This window comes from Cervus elaphus, chromosome 13 (assembly GCF_910594005.1).
Source record: "Cervus elaphus chromosome 13, mCerEla1.1, whole genome shotgun sequence".
In the NCBI taxonomy this organism is placed as follows: domain Eukaryota; kingdom Metazoa; phylum Chordata; class Mammalia; order Artiodactyla; family Cervidae; genus Cervus; species Cervus elaphus.
In genome coordinates, this window is record NC_057827.1 from 37,643,129 (window position 1) to 37,661,701 (window position 18,573).

At 51.5% G+C, this 18,573-nt stretch overlaps 1 protein-coding gene across 5 annotated transcripts in view; it reads right to left on the reverse strand.

The window, feature by feature from the left end:
- PML (PML nuclear body scaffold) overlaps positions 1-18,573 on the reverse strand; it is a 52,544-nt gene that overhangs the window by 9,524 nt on the left and 24,447 nt on the right. For 2 of the 5 annotated variants that reach the window (XM_043921691.1, XM_043921693.1), the window contains exons 3-7: positions 13,255-13,835; positions 11,480-11,550; positions 5,363-5,482; positions 4,694-4,952; positions 3,317-3,369 (exon numbers count right to left, since the gene is read on the reverse strand). In XM_043921691.1, the coding sequence (XP_043777626.1) occupies positions 3,317-3,369; positions 4,694-4,952; positions 5,363-5,482; positions 11,480-11,550; positions 13,255-13,835 (1,084 nt within the window). Of the gene's footprint in view, positions 1-1,566; positions 2,769-3,316; positions 3,370-4,693; positions 4,953-5,362; positions 5,483-8,481; positions 10,946-11,479; positions 11,551-13,254; positions 13,836-18,573 lie in introns of those variants that run through there. The other 3 variants (XM_043921692.1, XM_043921694.1, XM_043921695.1) reach the window with 3 other exon arrangements.

Below are 18,573 nucleotides of genomic sequence, written 5' to 3' on the forward strand. Positions count from 1 at the left end.
TGGCAGGCAGGAGCCCATAGGCAGCCGTGTGCATGGTTGAGATCATGGGGAGAGTGTACAGATTCTAGAAGGAGATGAGATCCAAGAACCTAAAGCTGAAAGAACAACGTTTAAAAGAACGAAGAGACCTGAAGCGGAGGTGAGGAGGACCAGCCAGAGCCGCAGGAGGAAACCTCTTGAACCCAAGGGAAGCAGTCTTGGGGCGTTAGGACTGAAGGTGACCACTGGACTCAGAGGCACCATCTGGAGATGGTGACAGGGCTCACAGGCATGGTGGGGAAGGGCAGGGAACTGGGGCAAGGAAGGAGCACCGAGGGGATTAAGTTTGAAGCACGTAAATGGTATGTGTGGGGGGAATGAATGCAATGGTAGGACTTTCTCCAGGGTGCTTAGTTACAGCCCACAGGAAGTGTTTGAAGATGCAAATGAGGATGGGGAGATGGAGGGAGGTTCCCAAAGGGCAGGAGGGCAGGGCCAGGAAGAGCAGTGAGTCCTAGCAGGGGGGTGGGGGGGGGTGGCCACCCTCACTATCCTAACAGAAGGGATGGGGAGGGATGTGATGGGGTCAGGTCAGTCATCAGAAAGCAAGATGTGGGCTGCTGCCATGCCACCTGTCCTATGGTCCTCCTAGGGCAGAAGGTGCAGCCACCGGCCAAGAGCAAGGGTGGGGAAGAGGGACCAGAGCTAGGGAAGTAGGGGTGCAGCGAGGCGCCCTGAAGAGCAGGGAGCGGGGCATGCCTAGGCAGGAGGCCAAGGAGCCCAGGAGACAAATCATCTGTAGCTTTCCTCCCCTCAACTTTTCTCCAACAGAGGTTGGCCTCCAGGTGGCAGTGCAGAGCAGGGGACACGACTGCCTCCTTCCAGGGCTGTGTTTGGAGGGCCGGCTACCAGGAGCGGGGCGGTGGGGAGACAGGGCACCAAGATCCTGGTGGAGGACTGGCTGAAACGGTGGACCTTGCTAGCTGGTGGGCGGGAGGTAATGGCAGAAGGAACTGGGAGGGACAGAGCCCTTGTCCTGGAAATAACTGATGGGGAGCTCAAGGAAAAGGAGGCTATGGTCAGTCTGGGCCAGTCTAGAGAAGGAAAGTTCTCAGTGATGCAGTGGTCTGGGGGGAGGAGGCAAGAGGCGTGGGGCTGGCAGCTACTGGGGAATGGGGCAAAGATCCTTGAAACGTCAAGGAGAGGCCAGGCTGGTGGATGTTGGAGTCACCCAGGAAGAAAGCGGGACCTGGGTGAGGAGAGGAAACCTAGGAGGCAGTCTTCCTACATGGTGGGGAGCAGAAGGATGTCTGAGATGAGCTGGGGAAAGTGGGGTTCATCTGGAGAGCCCGAACCTCAAGGGCATGGAGGATGCTGCCAGATAGTAGAACCAAAACAGTCCAGGAGGCACAGAGGGCCTGGACCCCACGTCCCACCTCTGAGGCTCACACAGGGAATGGAGGCAAGAGGGTCACAGCAACCCCACAGGTGAACCGAGTGTCTGTGCAGAGGAGCCAAAGACCGCCAGCTGGGAGGAGGTAGGCCCAGCAGGGAATCTGATGGTCATGGAAGAAGGGTTTGCAAGGGTAATCGTTCAATGAGTGTTTATTGAGCAGCCACACCTGCCAGGGCTTGGGAGCCACGCAGTCCCTGCCCTCATGGGCTTACATCCTGGCAGAGGCCCAGTGGGAAGGCTTGGGGTGGGAGAATGGGGCAGTGGGAGTTGCAAAGGGTGCGAGAAGCTTCGTCTTGGGCAAAGAGACCTGAGGATGTGCGGAACCAGAATATCCTGGCTGGGGAGGCCTTAAGCCTCTTTGTTCAGAGGTCCATGGAGCCATTCATTCCCTGCTTCATTCTGTGACAAGACGTACGGGATGCCAACCTGCCAATCTCCAGGGCTGCAGAGGAGGGAGGTACCTGGGGCTCTCAGAGGCTTGTCTGCGGGGTGTCTGTGCTGGTGGGTGGCCTCTCCAGAGGGTGGGGTGGTAGGAATGCACTTGGAGAGGCCTCCATGGGGACCTGGGCTGGGGGATTCTCCATGGGGGCCCTGCCAGAATCTCCAGAGGAGACCTCTGCTCCAGGAATTTGGGATGCTCTGCCTCCCCCCATTACTCTCCTGTAAAAGGTGTTACGCTGGGAGATCCCAGGGGAGTGAGGAAGGGGAAAGATGTTGAGCCACTGGGACACAGCGGGGAAGGCGTCAAGGGGTCGTGTAGCCAGTCGCAACAGGCGGGGTTGGCCACCGGCCCTTTGGGGGCAGGCGGGATCCTCCTGGGGATTGGCAGGTTGGCTGGGAGGCCCAGTGGTGGCCGGGGTGGTGGCCTGACCCGTGGGGGAAAGCCAAGTCCATGTGTGGGCACCATACGTTTTGAGGGGCAGGTGAAAGGTGCTGGGAGGGCGCAGGGCTCTTTGCACCCCGCGTGACAGGAAGCTGATCCCACGGTGGACGGCGGCTTGCTCCTGGTGACCGGCAGGCTGGCTGGGGCTCTCAGCGTCGGGGACGGCGGCTTGCTGGGCGGGATGGTGGGGAGGCCAAGCCGGGGGGCGGCATGTGCCACGGGACAGACGAGAGGCCCAGAGGGGGCGGGACGCTCCTCGAGCTCTCGGCGGGGGGTGGACGGACGAGGAAGGAGGCAGGACGGCGGTCTCAGTGGGCTCCGCACGCTTTCCAACACAGAACCTCAGACTGAGGGCTGGCAGGGGCCTCAGGGGCCACCCAGTCCAGCCTTCCACTCTAATTCCGATCCCTTTCGCCCCTGGGCAGGCGACAGCCCGGCCTCTATGACCCTCTATGAACAAACATCCGGGGACAGGAGGGTCACAACCCATGCGGCCACTTGTCCCACTGTGGGATGGCTTTAAAGAAAGTACTGCTTATGTGGAGTCACAACGTGCTAGTCTGGGCCCTGCGTGGTGCTGCCCTGCACCCTCACACCCCCACGTGGCCCTGCATCGCTGCCATTAACCGGGGGAACGGGTGCGGGTCCGCCCTCCTCACTGAGACTTAGGAGGCAGAAAATGCATAAGGAAGCTGCAGACACAGGCACTGGCTAGTCCAGAAAAGACACAGGGCTCTGAAGAGAAGCCCTGTCCAGCTCTTCAGAAAGAGTACATGTGATTACTGATGGCTCCTGCCCTGGTACAACGGGAGGGCCAGGGTGATCCAGGCCACAGCTGGCAATTGGAGACTATCCTCTGGACAGCGTGGGACTCACTGCCTCGCTGATAAATCCCCCGGGCGCAAGGTGAGTCTGAGAGTCACCTGCTGGGGGCTATGCCCCTGGGGACCTGGAATGGGGGGAGGAAGTGTCCTGGGCCGGACTTCTGAACCACTCACCGGGTTTTCAGGATCTGAGTCTTCTGAGCTGCTGATCACGACGACGCGCTCCTCTGAAATGGAGCAAGGGAGATGGGGTTAGGCCCCGGCAGGGCTGCTCGTGAACGGAGCCCAGGGTGTTCTTCTGTGGGAATCCTTGCAGGCCAGTGGGCTGGGCGGGTGACATGTGCCCGGCAAGGGGGCTGTCAACATTCAGCGTGTCGGCCAGTGTGGATCTGCCTGTTTAGTCCCTCAGTTAGGTCTGACTCTTTGCAACCCTGTGGATGTAGCCCGCCAGGCCTCTCTGCCAGTGGAATTCTCCAGGCAAGAATACTGGAGTGGGTTGCTGTGCCTTCCTTCAGGGGACCCCCAATGCAGGGATCGAAGCAACCTCTCTGATGTCTGTCTGTGTTGGCAGGCGGGTTCTTTACCACTGGGCCACCTGGGAAGCCAGGATCTGCCTGTACGGAGGGGTTACTCAAGGTGGCTTTCCATCACTGCCTGCATGTCTTGTCTGTGAAGACTTAATTCAGCTGCTGGCCCTGGAATGATTCAGAACTGACTACCCGTGGAGGGGGTGTGACAAGCACCACCTGGTTTGGAACCTTGGGCCATCCTAAAGCAGCACACTGGTTGTTCCAATCCTCAGCTCCGTGAGCCGAGATGTTTGAGTTAAAAGATATTTTAGGTTTACAAAACCTTCTGATTACCAATAGCATTTGTGAGTAAGGATTCTCCGTTGGGGCTGAGTGTGCGGCCAGGGTCAGGGTTCAGTGTGACCAGGGACAGGGGTCAGCGTGGGACCTAGAATGAAAACAAAGCTGGACACTGGGTAAGACAGCTCCAGGAAGAACTGTCTTGAACATTCCAGAATTCTGTGGGTTGACCTCCACTCACATGAAAGGACTCCCTCTCTGGCAGTGGCCATAAAAGATACATTGAACAAGTGAGATACTTTAGGTGGATGGCCTACTTAAAAGAAATTTGGGAACTGATGGGTGTGAACTTTACCAAGTCTTCTCTGAGCATGTGCTAGACACCCACCAGCAAACATTGTTTGGGGAGACCCAGCCTGTGCAGAGGCATGGTCTGGGTTCGAAAAGAGTGTGTCAGGGGAAGGAGCTAAAGAAATGTGTTCCCCAGCCCATCATGCTCCCTACACGGGCATCCCAGCAAAGCATGGGCTAAACCATCCACTCTCGCGCCAGCGCCCCCAACCCAGACAAACCCTGGACTTGCCCTTCCCCGTTTGGTGGCAGCTGAGGACAAGACACACAGGGAATGCTGCTGGCCTTGGGCTTCCTGGGAAGGGCATCGGGATGCAGAGGAGGGGTCCCACCCAGCCCCGGGAAGACAGGATGCAGGCCTCAGCCTGTGCCGCCCACCCCCACTCCCTACCTGTCTCTGCAGGGTCGCTGGTTTGATGGTTGCTGTCAGGCAGCGAGAGCTCATCTCTTATGATGGGGCTCTTGGGGCTGGGGGGCCCATCCAGGTGGGGTGGCGAGACTGCCCTGGAGGTGCTGGGCCTGGGCTGCTCAGGGGAGCTCCGAGCCAACCTAGACTCTTCCCCCTCCTCAGACTCCATCTTGATGACCTTCCGGGGGCACTCGGTCTGGCAGGCCTTCCTCTTCTGCGGGGTGGCCGTGTTGGTGACCTCCTGTGCAGTGGGGTGTCACAGGGCGGGGTCAGGAGCCTCCAGGGCACCAGGGCAGTGGGCAGAGACCCAGACCTGAGTTGTAGGACTCAGTTCCCCGCCCCATGCCTTTTGCTCCTGCTCTCCCCTTTGCTATCTGCCATGCAGATCACACCTCTCTACACAGAGGCCCTCCCAGGTCAGCAGGCACACTGGCCCTGCTGGTGACCACTGACCACCCATCTCTGCTGGCTTCTGACTGCCCTGGGAGGGGCTCCTGCTTGGAGGGGAGCTTCCCGACACGGCCACCAAGAGCTGGGAGGGCGCAGAGTAAGTGCCTATTGAGGTCTGGGTTCTCACTTCCATTCCACCTCTTACCACCGAGTGGGATCTGGGGCTTGGGAAGGGGAGGTGAGGGCTGGGGAACATCTTACTTCTCTGCGGGTGGGGTCTTGGATGGAGAAGGCGTACACTGGCACAGGGTGTGCCCCTGGCACCGGCTGTACCACGGCCAGTCCCGCGGCTTGCTCCTGGTCCCTCTGCACCTCCTCTGGCTGCAAAGTTGGGAAACAGAAGTAGTCAGAAACGACCAGGCAGGGGACTTCCCTGGTGCTCCAGTGGCTAAGTCCCTGCACTCCCAGTGCAGGGGGCTCAGGTTTGATCCCTGGTCAGGGAACTAGATCTCACATGCTGAAACTAAAGAGCGCCTGTGCCTCAACTAAGATCCAGTGTAGCCAAATAAATAAATATTAAAGAAAGAAAGAAAGAAAATGACCAGGCGGTAGGACCAGCCAGGTCCCCTGGCTTGGGGTCAGCTCAGTCTCCAAGGCCTCACCCAGACATAAGAGCTGGCTCCTGGTCCAATACTGACAGCCTAATGGGGACCAGGAGTCTTCCTTGCAGCCTCCATGACTTCACCCCCTGGCAACCCTGAGTTGCTGGCACCCCAGGGACCACATCAATGCCTGTGCATCCTAATGGTGCCAGAAGATGACCTCAGGGATCACACTACCCAACAACTCAAGGCTTGCTTGACAAGTAGGCCCAGCCTAGACAACTCTGGGGCTTCCCCAGTGGCTCAGATGGTAAAGAATCCACTTGCAATGTGGGAGACCTGGGTTCAATCCTTGGGTTGGGATGATCCCCTGGAAGAGGGCATAGCAACCCACTCCAGTATTCTTGCCTGGAGAATCCTCATGGACAGAGGAGCCTGGCGGGCTACAGTCCTTGGCGTTGCAGAGTCAGACATGACTCAGCGACAAAGCGCAGACCAGCACAAACAACTCTAGGGACAAAGTGGTGCTGGTGGTCCCTACTAATGGTAGTAGCTCCTCTCTAGCTGCAAATTCATAATAGGGAGGGATCCTTCCATGGAGCTGACATTGCCCCCCGCCCCATCACCTGTTCACAATAGCCTAAAGGTGGAAGCAGCCCAAATGTCAATGGATGAAGAGATAAAATATAGGGTAGCCATTCAGGAGAATGTTATTCAGCCATAGAAAGGAATGACGTTCTGACCACACAAGGTGGATGAACCTTGAACATATCATGCTAAGTGGACAGCTAGCCACAGAAGAATGCATACTCTATGATTCCATTTATACGAAGTAGCCAGAAGTGCCAACTGCACAATGACAGCAGACTGGGGGTCGCCAAGGGTTGGGGGAGGGAAGTGAGGAGTGACTGCTCCATGGATATGGGCTTTCCTTTTGGGGAAATGAAAGTACAGGAACTATCGTCTGGGACACTTATACCAGACTGTGAGCGCACTAAATGTCACTGGATGGTACATTTTAAAATAGTTAAAATGGTGAGTTTTCTCATGTGAATTTTACAATGAAATTACAGTTTTAAAAAAAGGAGGTGGTGCTATATTACATATTATATATATATATATATATATATATTATATTATTGCCCATCTACAGAGAAGGAAACCAAGGCACAGAGAGGTGAAGTGATTTCCTAAGGTCATATACCTAATAAGGGCCTGGACCCGGGGCCTGAAACTAGTGTTATTTTTAATTTTTAAAAAATTTGTTTATTTTTGGCTGCATTGGATCTTCATTGCTTTGTGCGGGCTTTCTCTAGTTGCGGCAAGAGGGGGTTACTCTCCAGTTGCGGGGTGAGGGCTTCTCTTTTGTGGAGCACAGGCTCTAGGCGCATGGGCTTAGCTGCTCTGCGGCATGTGGAATCTTCCTGAACCAGGGATTGAACCCACGTCCCCTGCACCGGTAGGCAGATTCTTATCCACTGCGCCACCAGGGAAGTCCAAATCCAGTGCTTCTGAAATGCAAGTTCCCTTTCTAAAGCGCCTGAGTACGCTCCCTTTTCTTCACTCACTGTCTCCTTTATGTCCCTCTGCACCATCTTTCCCTGTCGTGGGAAACTCAAGAGTAAGCTGGAGCTTTTGCTGAAACGGTGTTTGTGATGTGGCGAGCATCCCTCTGCAATGAGAGGCCCAGATTCCGGTGCTCAGGCCAGGGGCCCCGGCCTGCCCCTCCTGCCTCCAATCCTGACCCCTTGGCGCCTCACACTCCCTATGCACTCGGCGGATGAGGGTCCATCCAGAGCCCGAGGTCCATCCACACAGCAGGAGGGGGCTCTTGGCTCAGCTGAGCTGCGTCAGAAAACCCAGGCACTGGGCTGTAAGAGGGTGAGGTCAGGAATGTGCCTTCCTCATGGGGACAGGCTCTGTCCGCTCCCGTGTGGCGGGGCACGTGGTCAGGCCCACCCTCGCAGGGTGAACGGCAGGGCTGACCTGGCCAAGCCTGGGCAGGGGAAGGCAGGGAAGCCCGGCAGGACAGGCCGTGTGCTGGGGACCAGGACCCCGAGGCGGGGCTCTTCTTGATGTCAAGTGCATTCATGTCAAATGTGGGTTCCCAAATCATGGACTATCATGGACTGATTTCCTCCCCTCCTTCCCGGGTTTCTTTTCCTCAACATCTTCACAAAAAGAGAGGAGAGCTGTCTCTCTGAATCAGAGAGCAGACCTGTTTGGGGTGGGGGGCGGGTTGTGTGGGAGGAGAGGATAATCTGGCAGGTCATTTTCTCCCAGGCCTCTTGGAAAAATATATAATCTCCAGGGTACTCTGGGTGCCAGTGTTTTACAAATTACAGTTGTGACCCGTGAGTGGGTCACGGAAGCAAAGTCATGACTAGCATTTTGTGTATTACATAGAATACTACAGAACAGAAAAATCTTAAGAGTACATTCCACATTTATAAGTGTAATTTATTGCACAAAACTTCTGTTTTAGCTATAGGTATGTGCATGTGTATACACCAGTAGGTTAGATGTAAAATATATCTTTTACAGTGGGTGGTGGTCAAAAACTTTAAACCACTCCACAGTCTTTAAGATGGCCACTACTTTTAAAAAAAGTGTGAATGAGAATGTGGAGAACTGGAACCGCTGTGGACTGTTGGTGCACCAGTACAGTGCAGCCACTAAGGAAAATTTTACGGTGATTCCTCAAAAATTAAAAACAGAATTACTATACGAATCAGCAATTCCACTTCCAGGCAAATTTATGTTATATGTATTTGATCACCATTAAAAATGAAAGAGTGGGGACTTTACTGGTGGTCCAGTGGTTAAGAATCTGCCTTCTAATGCAGGGGACCTGGGTTCGATCTCTGGTCCAGAAAGAGTCCATATGCTGAGGGGCGACTAAGGTCGTGTGCCACAACTACTGAGCTTGCGTTCTAAGAGCCTGTGCTCTGCAACAAGAGAAGCCACACAATGAGAAGTGTGCACACCGCAACTAGAGAGTAGCCCCACCTGTGGCAACTAGAAAAAGCTCAAGTGAGCATGAAGACCCAGTGCAGCCAAAAAATAAATAAATTTTTTTAAAAAATGAAAAGAGTTGGAAAGGTCTTGGTCTGCTCGTCTGTGTGTGTCTCTGAAAACTGCTGGCATGCAACAGAACCTCTTTCCATGTGGGCTGTGAACTCTCCAAAGACAGAGCTGGGCTCCTCTCAGCCTCTGCCCATCTTTCCTGACACCCCCTACCCATGTTAATGAAGCAGGGACACACACGAGGGCTCAGTAAAGAAAAAAAATCATCATGACTGATTCATAGTTATTTTACAGTTTTAAAACAATTTATTTTTTCCATTAAAGTATTGTGACATCATTACAGAAAGAACCAAGGGAGACAGAGGAAGGACAATGTCCGAGGTGCCGTCCTACCCAAGCGCTCCTAGTTAATTACACCAGTTGGTATTTATCATCCTCTCCACCTAGGCACGGGGTGGGGATGAAACTAAACCAGCGGTTTCAAGAGGGATGCGTGTTGGTGCTGGAAGCCCAGTGCCTGCCTCCTAAGGCAGGAATGTGGGTCCGAGCGGTACTTCTCTCCTGGCACAGTCAGACCACGCCTGTCTCCCTCAAGCAGCCGCACCTGTCCTTTGCACTCATGGTGTATGACCCACTTCCATTCCCCAGCTCCATCCACCCGCACCCCCAAGCCTATTACCAAAGTGAAAGCAAGAGAGTCTGCACAGAGCATTCTTCTGATGCTCCAAGTTCAACCTGCTTAGTAGCTGGCAGCAACGGGGCACAAGACAAGGCCCAGAAAAACACCTAGACCGTCTTCACACAAGACAACAACACAGGCTCTCTTGCTGTTCATTAACTAACGACTGGCACCTGGAAGCCAGTGCAGTCTGTGGCCCTGGGGCACTTGTCACCACCACTCATAATTTCTTTGAAGACACTTTATCATTCTAGCATTGTCTATCATATCAAAATAACCTAAAAGCCAAGGAACTGGCTAAACAAATCACACTACACCTATTTTAGCAGAGACGACTATGCAGATATAAAAAGGCGTCAGGCAGCTCCCTGCCTACTGATGAGATAAGAATTCCCCAACAGGATTGTGCCCTAGGCATGATATATATGCGGCACTGTGCTACCTTTGTCCAAAAAAAAAAAAAAAAAGCAAATATATAGTCACATTTCCTTGTAACTACATAAAGAAATTCTGGAAGGATATAAGCCACCAGGGAAGCCCAGGAAATTAATAAAGATAGATATATAGGTAGGCCTTCGCTGGTGGCTCAGTGGTAAAGAATCAGCCTCTCAATGCAGGAGATGCAGGCTTGGTCCCTGGGTTGGGAAGATTCCCTGGAGAAGGAAATGACAACCCACTCTAGTATTCTTGCCTGGGAAATCTCATGGACAGAGGAGCCTGGCAGGCTACAGTTTATGGGGTTGCAAGAGTCGGACACAACTCAGTGACTAAACAACAACAGTATGGGTGTAAACACTGGTCAGATGGGGGACAATGTGGGAGGGAGACATTATCACTTTCTATGCTTTTATGACAATTTCTGACCATGTGATTGTATTACTTGCCCTAAATATCCAGAATTAAATGTCCTTTTAAAATTTTATATGTGTGTATATGGGAATGCAGTACCCAAGACAGTTGGGAACTGGCTTCAAGTCCTGCCCTCAGCATCAGCATGCTGTGTGGCCTTGGGTTAAGTCACACCCTCTCTTGGGGTCTTAGCTTCATTTTCTATACAAGAGCAGGTCAGACTCCAAGATTTCTCCTAACTCTAAAGCTCTCAGGTCCTAAGTTCTGCCTCCTATGGGAAGCCTCTTCTAATTGCCTCAACCTACAACAATCTCTGTCTCCTACGAGAGAGATTAGCCACGGCAAAGCTGGCAAGGCTGACTGCCCTCACCAGAAGACCTGCTTTCCATGGACGACCAGTCAATCCTGGGCCCAGCTCCTTGACAGGCACACACACCTGGATGACGAGGATGGGGAGCAGACCAGGTGCCTGATCCAGGGAGGAACTGAAAAAGCTTATCCTGGGAGAGAGGAGAAATGCATGCACGTAGCCAAGAGGACAGGTTAACAGGATGCCACTGCATTTGCACCCACGGATGAGCCCTAAGAGCACTGCAGAGATGGGAGTGGCTCAAGCCTCAAGAACGAGCAAGCTTCCTGTCCCTGGAGGTATGTGCATGACGGCTGGACAGTCGCAGGTCAGCGGTGCTGCAGAGGGAATGACCACATGAGAGGGAGTGCGGGCGCTTTCCAACCCTGAATACTATGGCTCTTAGGACTGTGATGGCCCTGAAATCACATTGATGGAACCCAGGCTGCCGCGATCACTGTCTGACTCCTGGCCTCATTCTCCATTCCTCTCCAGAACCATATGTGGGGGAAGGGCCACATATGTGGAGTGGGGCACACAGAAGGGAGGGACATCTGCCAGGTCTATCAAGGGCCTGCCTGCCAGGGACCACTCCTTTATCTCCTGTCCACCCCTGGGCCTAATGCCTCCTGGACACATCAAGACCTACTATGGCACTTAGGAGCCCAGAGCCAGCCAGCCCTTCCTCCGCCCCCTCCCACTGAAGGCTCGGTCCAGGCCCTTGCTGTCATTCTCTCGGGTGCTCTCTCTCCCCTGTTTCCTGCAGACATAGGGGCAGCAAGACTCAGGTTCCTTCCCGATGGAGGGGAACTCCCAGCCCGCCCGGCCTGCGGGATGGACCACCTCCCCTTCAAACCTCAAGTCCATCTCACCGGGTCAGCGCTACAAGTGTCTCTGGGAGTGCTGGCAGCTTCTGGGCTGGCTCTCCTGGATAGAGCTGCATCTGGAGAACACAAAGAAAGTCACGGGCAAGTCAGAGACGTTCCTGGTGAGGCATCCTGTCTGAGGACAGGGACAAAGCAAACATCCCTGTTGCTTTTCCTGGAGACCCATTTTCCAGGGCCTCTGGCAGCTCCATGGAGTGGCTGTAGTTGGGAAGAAAGCTCCCTGATTGCAGTGGGCATGAACTCACCTAGAAGGAAGAGAGGCGTGGCATGGGAGAGTGCTTGCCTTTGGCTCCAGACCCCAAGCACAGCTCTCTCTCCAACTTGGGGCCGCCACCAAGGCAAAGCACGGACAATCCTTAACAGCGTTACTGCTCACTGATTTCTCTGCACAGTGAGAGCTCCATGACACTCTTCTGATTTGTGGCCTGTGTTTATTAAATCTAAATCCTCATGCTGGAAGATAAAATAACTCCTTTCTCTGCCACCACCGAGGCAAGCTGTTTAAACTCTATGGAGGTCATGTCCTGTACATGCAGTAATAGTCACCACCCAGGTGGAGAAGGCGCATGTCCACGCTAGGACTGCATTTTGATGAATCCACATTCACTAGCTCTGAGGGCAGGAGTGAGCAGGTCTCCATCACTGCCATCTGCCCAAGAACCTTCAGATTCCAAGGCTTCCCTCCCCTTTCTCAGTGAAAGGGCATCCTCACACCAGAACCGGAGATTTAGTCAAAGAGCCATTTCAGCCTCCCTACCCTGGAGGCCCTCCTGAGTGGCCCCTGTGTCTCTTGGAAGCCTCCCTGCTGCCTCCAGTGCCTAGAGAGCTGCTGTAACTCCTGGATTTGGGCTGCAGAGCCAAGCCCTGTCTCATTCTCCAGCCACATGATGTGCCCCGACATTGTCTCCCAGTTGGACTGGACAACTCCAGGTCAGAAACTGGTCCTGTCTTCCCACTTCCCTAGTGCCCAATACCAGGCAGGGCCCACAAAGGTAGGCAGCTAGTCCAGATGGCAGGCCATCCGAGGGGCAAAAGATCTCCTCCACTGAGCCCTAGCCTGGTTTTGGGTAAGCACCCAACCAGGGGATGGGGGTGGGGGGTAGGAGCGGTGGTGGTGGTGGAGGTTCTCAGCCCCACCCAAACCTCACGTTCCTGTTGAGTTCTCTGTTGCTGGACACAGGGGGCTTATGAGAACCTCTTGAAGTGGTTGGCCCCTCTGGGGCTAAAATGATACAGGGTATGGTTCTCAGCTTTATAGTTTTTTAAGTCCCTTGAGGGGCTTCCCCAAGTGGCTCAAGCGTAAGAATCTGCCTGCAATGCAGGATACCAGGGTTCAATCCCTGGGTCGGGAAGATTCCCTAGAGAAGGAATTGGCAACCTAATCTACTCCCTTTTGCCTGGAGAATTCCATGGACAGAGGAGCCTGGCGGGCTACAGTTCATGGGATCGCAGAGTTGGACACAACTGAGTGACTTTCACTTTCAACTTCCTTGAGGGTCACAAGATCACAACTAATAGTTAGGGTCTTGTATATCAGTCAGACGTGACCCTTCTGGGTGGCTGCAGGCTTCCGCTCCCCCAGACTTATCCTGCGCTCTGTAACCTATGATGTGATCAAACCCAAGAGACTTAATAAAACCCCACAGTTTCCTCTTGGGTCACACCGGGCTGATCTTTTCCACCCGCCTTTCCCCAGGGGCAGCGGCAGGCCCAAGCCCTCACAGGGTAAACAGGCCAGCCATGAGGTGATGGTGGCTTACCTGTACTCTGGGTGATGCAAGAGAGGAGGTCCTGCAGGCGCATCCTGAATGTGTCGAAGCCGTCTGTGTGTACCGTGGCTCGCGGGCTCTGGGGCTCCTCCTGGCGCAGCTGGTGGAGTGCCTTGCGCAGGAAGTCATGCATGTCCAGCACCTCCTGGTCCGAGGCATACAGTTTCATCCTCTGCACCAGCACGCTGCCCATACGGATCCGCTGTAGCACGGCGTCCAGCCGGCCCAGCTGGCCCGCTATCTCTTCGTAGTCGCGCTGGTACCGCGCACCCACGCCTTCCAGCAGCTCACGCTCCAGCTCGAGCACGTGCGCGACCACCTCGCGCACGCGCTCTCGGATGAACTCCTCGGTGTCGGCGCGGACCCGGCCCAGCTGGGTGATGGTGGAGCGCATCTGCGCCTGCGCTGCCGCAAAGGCGCGGTCCTGCTCCTGCAGGTCCTGGGTCATGGTGTCCAGCTCGTCCTGCCGCTGCTGGATCTCCGTGCTGATGTCGCATTTGAGGTCGCTGTGGTCCCTGTCCAGGAGCGCGCACGAGCAGCACAGGGGCTTGGAGCAGCCCCGGCAGTAGATGCTGCGGACAGAGAAGGTTGGCCTGAGTTAGGGCATTCCTGCTTTCTTTTTCTCTTTAAATATTCTTTATTAAGTGCCTCTTCAAAAAAGTTGCAAAACTTTGAATCCTGGTATGTTTCTAAGTCTGTGCTTTTCTCAGTTCAGTGTTTCTGGTTATGGTGATAGTATCCAAACTACCAATAAAACTTACTGGAACATAAAAAAGTTACTAAAGTAGTAATAGCTAGCCTCCATCCATAAAATACTGTATATTAACACATATATATGTAATTTAGGAAGACAGTAACAAAGATCCTACATGCAGGGCAGCAAAGGAGACACAGATGTGAAGAACAGACTTTTGGACTCCATGGGAGAAGGCGAGGGTGGGATGATTTGAGAGAATAGCTTTGAAATACGTACATTCCCATATGTAAAATAGATGACCAATGCAAGTTCAATGCGTGAAGCAGGGTACCCAAAGCTAGTGCTCTGGGAAAACCCAAGGGACAGGGTGGGGAGGGAGGTGGGAGGGGGTTTCAGGATGTGGGGACACATGTATACCCATGGCTGATTCATATCGATGTATGGCAAAAACCATCACAATATTGTAAAGTAATTATCCTCCAATTAAATAATTTTTTTTAAAGCAGAGTTAATCATCATCAGAAGCACCCCAGCACTTCTGAATTTCTTTTCTCTACCTCGGAGACAACCAGGCGAGCATCCTGGGTGCATCCTTCACACCTCTGGCTCTTCAAACCACTTCACATAAATATTCACACTCTTCTGCTGCTAGCAGAATTCTAAGGACTTGATACATTTCATCCCATTTAATCCTCAGTAGAGTTTTTTAAGAGAGAATTATTATTATCCTTACTTCACAGATAGAAGAAAACAAGATGTTCAGAGCTTAAATAACTAACTCATACCTACAACAATTTTGGGCAGGTTGATGTTAAAAAAAAAAAATCAGATCATGCTAAACGATTATTTTGTAACTTCCTCCTCTTCAACTTTTGTCCAAGACACTCCTCATCTAGGGCTACAAGCATAATCTTCAGTTCAGTTCAGTCATTCAGTTGCGGCCAACTCCATGAACCACAGCACGCCAGGCCTCCCTGTCTATCACCAACTTCCGGAGTCCACCCAAACCCATGTCCATTGAGTTGGTGATGCCATCCAACCATCTCATCCTCTGTTGTCCCCTTCTGCTCCTGCCCTCTATCTTTCCCAGCATCAGGGTCTTTTCAAATGAGTCAGCTCTTCACATCAGGTGGCCAAAGTACTGGAGTTTCAGCTTCAACATCAGTCCTACCAAAGAACACCCTAGGACTGGTCTCCTTTAGGATGGACTAATGTATTCTTTAATAGCTCTATTACATTCCAGATGGACCACATTGACTCAGTCATCCTATTAATAATGCATTGGACCAGTTTACTGGAAGACAATTTTTCCATGGGGTGGGTGGGAGGGGTGTGTGCAGGGGAGGGGGGATGGGTTGGGGGAGGGGTGGCAAGGGGTGGTTCAGGCAGTAATGAGAGCAATGTGCAGCAGCAGATGAAGCCTTCTTCGCTCCTCGCCAGTTCCTAACAGGTTTCTGGTCGGTATGGGTCTGCAGCACAGGGTGTTGCAAAACTCTGTGTTAACGGGCATACCAATGATTTCCTGCTTGTGCATTTCCCCCCCAATATGGGCAAGGCTTTATGTAGCCTAATGCATAGATCCTTTGCTTCTATGAAATATACTACAAAATAATAGAATTGCTAGGTCAAAGAGAATGTATATTTTTATTTATTTAATATATTTTAGCCAGCAGACACTTCCACAGTATTTACTATGTGTCAAGACACTTATAAACATTTCACAAATATCAACTCACAATTCTGCCAAGAGAATGCACTGGTCATAGCAAACACCCTCTTCCAACAACACAAGAGAAGACTCTACACATGGACATCACCAGATGGTCGACACTGAAATCAGACTGATTATATTCTTTGCAGCCAAAGATGAAGAAGCTCTACACAGTCAGCAAAAACAAGACTGGGAGCTGACTGTGGCTTGGATCATGAACTCCTTATTGCCAAATTCAGATTAAAATTGAAGAAAATAGAGAAAACCACTAGACCATTTAGGTATGACCCAAATCAAATCCCTTATGACTATACAGTGTAAGTGAGAAATAGATTTAAGGGACTAGATCTGATGGACAGAGTGCCTGATGAACTATTGATGGAGGTTCATGACATTGTACAGGAGACAGGAATCAAGACCATCCCCAAGAAAAAGAAATGCAAAAAAGCAAAATGGCTGCCTGAGGAGGCCTTACAAATAGCTGTGAAAAGAAGGGAAGCGGGAAGCGGGAAGCGAAAAGCAAAGGAGGAAAGGAAAGATATTCCCATTTGAATGCAGAGTTCCAAAGAATAGCAAGGAGAGATAAGAAAGCCTTCCTCAGTGATCAGTGCAAAGAAATAGAGGAAAACAATAGAATGGGAAAGACTAGAGATCTCTTCAAGAAAATTAGAGATACCAAGGGAACATTTCATGCAAAGATGGGCTCAATAAAGGACAGAAATGGTAGGGACCTAACAGAAACAGAAGATATTAAGAAGAGGTGGCAAGAATACACAGAAGAACTGTACAAAAAAGATCTTCACGACCCAGATAATCACAATAGTGTGATTGCTCACCTAGAGCCAGACATCCTAGAATGTGAAGTCAAGTGGGCCTTAGGAACCATCACTATGAACAAAGGTAATGGAGGTGATGGAATTCCAGTTGAGCTATTTAAAATCCTGAAAGATGACGCTGTGAAAGTTCTGCACTCAATATGCCAGCAAATTTAGAAAACTCAGCAGTGGCCACAGGACTGGAAAAGGTCAGTTTTCACTCCAATTCCAAAGAAAGGCAATGCCAAAGAATGCTCAAACTAAGCACAACTGCACTCATCTCACACACCAGTAAAGTAACGCTCAAAATTCTTCAATCCAGGCTTCAGCAATACGTGAACCGAGAACTTCCAGATGTACAAGCTGGTTTTAGAAAAGGCAGAGGAACCAGAGATCAAATTGCCAACATCCACTGGATCATTGAAAAAGCAAGAGAGTTCCAGAAAAACATCTATTTCTGCTTTATTGACTATGCCAAAGCCTTCGACTGTGTGGATCACAATAAACTGTGGAAAATTCTTCAAGAGATGGGAATACCAGACCACCTGACCTGCCTCTTGAGAAACCTGTATGCAGGTCAGGAAGCAACAGTTAGAACTGGACATGAAACAACAGACTGGTTCCAAATAGGAAAAGGAGTACGTCAAGGCTGTATATTCTCACCCTGCTTATTTAACTTATATGTGGAGTACATCATGAGAAACGCTGGGCTGGAGGAAGCACAAACTGGAATCAAGATTGCCGGGAGAAATATCAATAACCCCAGATATGCAGATGACACCACCTTTATGGCAGAAAGTGAAGAAGAACTAAAGAGCCTCTTGATGAAAGTGAAAGAGAAGAGCGAAAAAGTTGGCTTAAAGCCCAACATTCAGAAAACTAAGATCAAGGCATCTGGTCCCATCACTCCATAGCAAATAGATGGGGAAAGAGTGGAAGCAGTGTCAAACTTTATTTGGGGGCTCCAAAATCACTTCAGATGGTGAGTGCAGCCATGAAATTAAAAGACTCTTTCTCCTTAGAAGGTAAGTTATGACTAACCTAGACAGCATATTAAAAAGCATAGACATTGCTTTGCCAACAAAGGTCCGTCTAGTCAAGGCTATGGTTTTTCCAGTGGTCATGTATAGATGTGAGAGTTGGACAATAAAGAAAGCTGAGTGCCGAAGAATTGATGCTTTTGAACTGTGGTGTTAGAGAAGACTCTTGAGAGTCCCTTGGACTGCAAGGAGATCCAACCAGTCCACCTTACAGGAGATCAGTCTTAGGTGTTCATTGGAAGGACTGATGTTGAAGCTGAAACTCCAATACTTTGGCCACCTGATGCGAAGAGCTGACTCATTTGAAAAGACCCTGATGCGGGGAAAGATTGAGGGCAGGAGGAGAAGAGGACGACAGAGGATGAGATAGTTGGTTCATGGGGTTGCAAAGAGTCAGAGACGACTGAGCGACTGAACTGAACTGAATCCTTATAACAATCCTGTGGAGTGGGAATTATCATTGCTCCCATTTTAAGGATGGAGAAACTAAGCATGAGGTACAATAACTTGTTCAAGGTCACACAATTAGAAAGTGATGAGTCCAGAAGCAAACTGTAGTAGGCAGAATAATGGTGTGCATTCAAGTACTAATTCCTGGAACCTGAATATGACACCTCACATGGCAAGAAGGGTTTCCCTGATAGCACAGTTGGTAAAGAATCCGCCTGCAAGGCAGGAGACCCCAGTTCAATTCCTGGGTTGGGAAGAACCGCTGGAGAAAGGATGGGCTACCCACTCTAGTATTCTGGCCTGCAGAATTCCATGGACTGTATAGGCCATGGGATCGCAAAGAGTTGGACTTGACTGAGCCACTTTCACTTCACTTCATTTCACATGGCAAAAAGGACTTGATAGGTGTGATTACATTAAGGATCTTGAGATGGGAAGATTATCTTGGATTATCTGGGTGGGCCCAATGTAATCACAGGAGACCTCAGAGGGGAAAGAGGAGAGAGGCAGGAGAGTGAGAGAGGGAGAGGAAGCGCAAGTCACAGTGATACTGTCCTGGTGTCTTTGAAGGTGGCAGGGGATCATGAAGTACAGAAT